General features: G+C 42.8%; 1 protein-coding gene across 3 annotated transcripts in view; it reads left to right on the forward strand.

Moving 5' to 3' along the window:
- LOC106814179 (phospholipase DDHD1-like) overlaps window positions 1–6114 on the forward strand; it is a 23811-nt gene that overhangs the window by 6521 nt on the left and 11176 nt on the right. For all 3 annotated transcript variants that reach the window (XM_014818480.1, XM_014818487.1, XM_014818493.1), the window contains 4 exons: window positions 2854–3015; window positions 3689–3817; window positions 4125–4263; window positions 4569–4684. In XM_014818480.1, the coding sequence (XP_014673966.1) occupies window positions 2854–3015; window positions 3689–3817; window positions 4125–4263; window positions 4569–4684 (546 nt within the window). The remainder of the gene's footprint in view (window positions 1–2853; window positions 3016–3688; window positions 3818–4124; window positions 4264–4568; window positions 4685–6114) is intronic.

Genomic DNA, 6114 nt, shown 5'->3' on the forward strand with positions numbered 1-6114 from the left:
TCTCCCAAGCAATAGCAATCATTGTATCCTGAGATTTCGACGAGACAACATCATGAATGCCCAAGATGAAGAAGATTTTGTGTTTGCATGTTTGCTGGGTGCATACATTCAGTAAGGCCAGCAGCAGTTGCAGAGCGGGAAGGCCAGAGTGTAGCAGTCAGGAAGAAGGCGGATGAGAAGGCCAAGATCCATGTGGGTGCGCGAATGGTTATCGGAAGAGCGAAAGGCAGCAGCTGGGCTAATACTCAACATTTTAGTTTTACTTTTAGTTTTAGTCCAGTTTTAGGACCGCGCGCGCCGTGTCAGTCCGTAGTAGAACGCAACACGCCGTAGCGCGCCGGGCCGAACCCGTCCTATCCCGTCCGTCCCTTCCCGTCCCACTACGGACCACCTCCAAGTTATGTTACGGCCTATTACGTACTGTCACGTTTTGTTGCGTTCACCCCGTTTTACTACGGCCTACTAGGTTTCTCATCCGCACCGTGACTGCCATGGCAAATATTTTGACAGATTAAAAATCTGGCGCGCAGCATCCACGGCAATCACGGCCTGCCACGTTTTCCCATTCCGTCTCCCCGCGTTGTCTCATCTCCATCCTGTTTTGTCCACGGTGGCCTGAAACGGGGCTGCCGTGGCCGTCGGGAACACAGTGTAAACGCAGCATTACTTAACATTATTTCTGGCTCTGCTGCCATTGTGACGCAGATCGCTTGATATTGCTCCGGCACTCCGTGTGCTATGGCAACATCAATAGTTTATACCTGTGCTCCATAGAACGCACGCGGCGATGCTGAGTAGTTTAATTTAATTTATTGGCACCGGGACTCCCTCGTTAAAGCGAAGTATGAAAAAGGGACAACTTACTAATTCATGAGGTTATATAGGTGCGCTCAATTTGCCTGCGTCGCACGATGTTACACGCACACGCGTGTGCACGCACGCACACACGCACGCACGCAAGCACGCGCACGCACGCACACATATACATGAACACTGATGGATACAAACACACGCATCATACATCCCACATTTTTTTAAATTAAACTATAGTCATCAACGATAGTAAAGGTCTGCAAGGATGAGGTGGTCATTGTAGTCTGAGATCTCTTCTTCTTTAATTATTTTTTTTTCGAATTACGACAGCTATGAATAATGAATCTGTTAGTATTGTGATTTAGTATAGGGTTAGTATGGATACTGATAGTATAGTGATTTTAGGGTTACTAAAATAAAAAAATCCGGTGAAAACTGCGTTTGGGAACGCAGAACTTGTAGCCTATGCCTATTAGAAAGTGTCTAAACAACCGGATCCGGTTTCGGAGTCTTGAAAACTAAACAACCGGCTCTCTTCTCTGATTGGCTAATTTTATCACTTATTTATTTTATTGTATCCCCCGAACGAGTTCGGGGGGATACTATGGATTTGGCTTCGTCGCGCCGCCGCAGAGATTTCCTTGTGAGCACTCTACCGGCGCAAGTTCTTCTCATCTTCAAATTTCATCACACAGGACCAATATATACATATATATATATATATATATATAGGACATGTTATATCGGCCCTGTGTGCCAAATTCCATGACAATCGGGTAAAAACAGCACAAGTTACAAGTTCTACAATATTTCCACAAAAATGTTGTTACCATGGCAACGATGACTCCGCCCACACCCAAAACGATTGGCGTCTTCGCTTTACCACAACGCACCTTTATGCCAAATTTGAAGATGATCCGAGATCGGGTAAAAACTGCAAAAGCTAAAGGAAAATGAAATTATTAAATGAAATTATGGCACCTTTCATGCAAATGCATATTTAGATGCAAAAGCATTGCAATATGGATAAGTAGTTCCAACAATATTTTGTGTGTGTGCGTGTGCATGCGCGTGTGCGTGTGCCTTTATGTGTGTGAGTGGGTAGGTCAAACCCACTTGGACGACGGGTAATATCGTATATATATATACAAATATATGCCTCCATTACACTGACAAGCAGGAACACACACACACACACACACACACACACACACACACACACACACACGCATACATACTGACTGAGGGATGACATTTCCCCGCGCATGTGCGGAAGGTGTGCACAGTACCAAAACCAGGTCACTGCGACCTTCATTTCACCTTTACCTTGACCTTGATCATATTTCCCTTCCGCTCTGTAACTCGGCCCCTAATTCACCTAGCGCTACCAAACCTGGTATACTTACACATCTTGGGGAGAAGGTGTGCAGAGTACCAAAACCAGGTCACTGCGACCTTTATTTCACCTTTACCTTGACCTTGATCATATTTCCCTTCCGCTCTCTAACTCAGCCCCTAATTGACCTAGCGCGACCAAACTTGGTATGCTTACACATCTTGGGGAGAAGGTCTGTCACATACCAAAACCACCACTGTTCTTGACCTTAGTTTGACCTTGACCATCGACTTACATTTCCTCTTCGGCCTCCTAGGGTAACCAAATTCCATATACTTGCACATCTGAGGCAGACCAGTTGTCTAACAAACCTTTGTCTTTGTGACTTATTTAACTTTACCTGCCTTCTACGTCCTACAGAGATATTCCATTCATACTAGATCACAGGGGATACATGTAGTTGGCGACAACTGCTCGTTTCTAGTTTACTTCTGATTTTACATATAACAAAACAATACTTGGCTTGGCTGTTCGGGCAACATAGTTTTATGGTCTGAAAAACTTCAATGTTGCTCAAGACCAGAGTTCGAAGGAAATATTGATGTTCCTCCCCAACCTTACATTATTTCTACTATCTATTATGTTTACAAAACAATGTTAATAAAATGTTTTAACATGTTTTTCCATTGTTATAACTTGTACAGCTGAGGCAGTAGATATCATGAGAGGAACCTGGTTTTTGGATGGAACCTGGCAGCCGCTCGATGCCACCTATGCTGACCTGGTGGAAGCAGAGCATATGAGGAGGTTCTACCAACAGACTGTGCAAGCAGACAGGACAACGCATTGCAAAGGAAAGAAACCTGGTGAGGAATTAAAAAAGCAGCATTAACTCAAAGTAAGTTTTTAGAAGCAACAAATTTTTAAAGAACAATATTACACATTAAAATGTTTGCAACGTAGGTACCTATGCATTGTATTTGCTATATATTTTATGCAACAAATAAAATATTAAATGTGAAGATTAAGGGTATAGCCATGGTTATACTGACAAGCTGCACACACAAACTTGTAAATTTTAATAATGAAAGTTAATTTATTAGTTATAAATTAAATATTAGTTAAACAGATTGTAATATTTAAATTCTGAATTATTACATTTAAATTTTTACATAATAAAGATATCACCATGCTCGATGTTTGCCACAATTAAACAACTAATGTAACATAATTGTGTCATCACTGAAAGAAGCAGACGGAGCAATAGTGCTGCAGCAATATATATTGGTAATGTTTGAGCATTGTTTATAATTATTTCTCATTAATTACCATTGAGCAGTAAAAATTGGCATATAGCATGAATAAAGCATGATTCAACTGAAAATAATTGAGAAAGCTGCAGTGCTGTTGTGCCTCAAGGTCTTTCCTATGCCATACATCATGTATTTCAATATTTTCTGTGCTCATGGATTTATTTTTGTGGTGAATTCTCTATCGTGCTGGGTTTCTGATAGAGGTAGTCACCATGTCTCGTTTCAGTGATACATCACCTTCAGCTTACGGAGTTTCACATAGACTGGAATAGTCCATTTGAGGTGTTCATGTTCAGCGATAACAGGTCATCAAAACTAATGCGATCAGTCACAAGCTCACTGGGATTTTCCAAATGTAGGTTTTCAAGCTACCTGTGAGAAACCAGGCCAAACATGTCCGTTTAAAAAAACTAAAGTAACTGACGCTGAGAGGGTCTATGTCCCCCAGGGTACTGCCGGAACGTACCCTGGGTACGTTCCGGCAGTACCCTGGGGGACATAGACCCTATGAGCGTAACTGACAGTGAAGGTGCGGCTTTTGCATAGCAGAATGTGTCAAAATCTGTGCACAACACTTTACCGGTAAAAACGTTCTGATCATTTATACTTGAGGAGGGCAGCATGCCCTCAGGGATTGGAAATTTACAGCGTGTCTTCTGCAGATGGTGTTCGTTTGCATCGAGGATTTTGTGAGGAGGCTCGACCCGATGACAAGCTACCTGAGATCACACACCTCATGTTCGTTGTACATGGGATCGGCCAGAAAATGGACACAAATCGCATCATCAAGAGTTGTAAAACGTGATTAAATATATGAATGACTAACACCTCATCACCAGATCGGTACATCATGTCACTTAATTAAGGTGGTGATTAAAAACCAGGTGCTTCTTCATAGCTTCCTTTTCTGTATTATTCCTCACTTAGAAGGTAAACGGAAGCTTCCTGGACTGATAAGCTTGTAAGCTTATCATGCATTTAATCTAGTGAATCTGAGCATTATCACAGTTGTACTTTTTCGATGTATATTTTTTAACTTTACTGCTAAAGTCAGTGTGCCATAAAAATGTGATTCAGTGATACCATGATCGGCTTGTGTTCTGCAGGTTTCGACAATCGATCAACAAGCAGATGAATGAGAACTTTGGTCACATACTGCGCAACCACCAGAGAGCGGAGTGTCTCCCTGTTGAGTGGCGGTCGTCCCTTAAGCTGGATGATGGTAATTTGTTCATTACCTCCGCGCAACGGAGTTGCAGGGAGGTAATGTAATCGCTCTCGTGTGTGTGTTCGTGTGTGTGTTCGTGTGTGTGTGTACCGTTGGCGCGATCGATTCAGCACCAGCTCGCCTTAGGGCGTCCAGTCAGCAGCAGCCAGCAGCGAGCCAGCTGTTATACACATGTACGCTCTCGGAGGTATGCACTCTCTTTGAGTGCCCTCTGTCTAGTTTAGAATGCTTGTAGAAAAATGCATATAAATTTTCAAATGAATACCCATCATGTTCTTTTGTGTGACCAATTTGTGACATGCACCATGCTCAGGAACAAACGTGAACAAAGCAGTGGTGTTTAGGAATGAATGCCTTAATGTAACTCAAGGGTAAATAACAATATAATAATATAAAATGGCATTATACCTTTATTGGCACGGTATTCCTCATAGAACTAATATTGCAATGGATGTATAATGCTACAGAGTAATATCATTATCGATGTAACCGGGTTAATTGTTACTCAGCCGTGAAGATTGGAAACGTACAGCTTACCTTTCGCCTCCATCCAGGAGGCTTTCTCAAAGCTAACTGATGATTATCAGTTTTGACCAGCAGATGGTGTAGTGGTCAATATCTTAGTCCACACGTGACTGAGCCTGTATCCCCGCTCGTCACGGTTGATGTTTGGGGTTTTGCAGATCCAGATGGTCTCCTTAATCCATCGCCTGATCTTGATTGGTTCGCGATCGATGATCTTCGAATTATCCCAATTGATAGTGTGATTGTCCTTCGCTACCTGGTCCATGATCGCGGATTTGGTTATTTCGGTAGCCGACTGCTTTCGTTGGGCCCTTGTGAGCGATTTGGGTGCTACGGTGTCTATGTCCTTTTTATGTTCTTTAAAGCATGTTTCAAATTTTCGGCCGGTTTCTCCAAGTAACTTTTTTCACACATTGCACACGGTTGTGCATAGCTGTTCTGTCCTTAGGGTGCACCAAAAGCCTTTTTAAGGTCTTAAACGGTTGATGCCACACCAAACGGGTGAGGCAACTGTTGATGCCACACCTGCATATTTTAGGTGACGTTGAACTACGTCCGTGACGCCTCTGACATAAGGTAGGACAATCATCGCCTTTGGTTTCTCAGTGGAGGTTTTCTCATGGGATGTTGTTTGTACCCGTGAAGTGTTCATCTCCTTGGACACTTTTCGAGTGTCCAATTGGGGTAGCCACATTTTCCTAGCGCGCGCTTCAGCTTCCTGGTCCTCACTCTCTGTTATGATCTTATCTTATCCCTACGATCAAATAGCGTCCGTACCACTGACAGTTTGGCTCAAGGGGTCGTTGTCGTAACAGGTACTACAGATATGTACCTGAGGTACATATATGTATGCACAAAGTGTACCAGACTTGTACTACAGAAGTGTACCCTAACCCTAA

Source organism: Priapulus caudatus, unplaced genomic scaffold (genome assembly GCF_000485595.1).
Source record: "Priapulus caudatus unplaced genomic scaffold, Priapulus_caudatus-5.0.1 Scaffold25, whole genome shotgun sequence".
NCBI classification, from domain to species: Eukaryota; Metazoa; Priapulida; class Priapulimorpha; order Priapulimorphida; family Priapulidae; genus Priapulus; species Priapulus caudatus.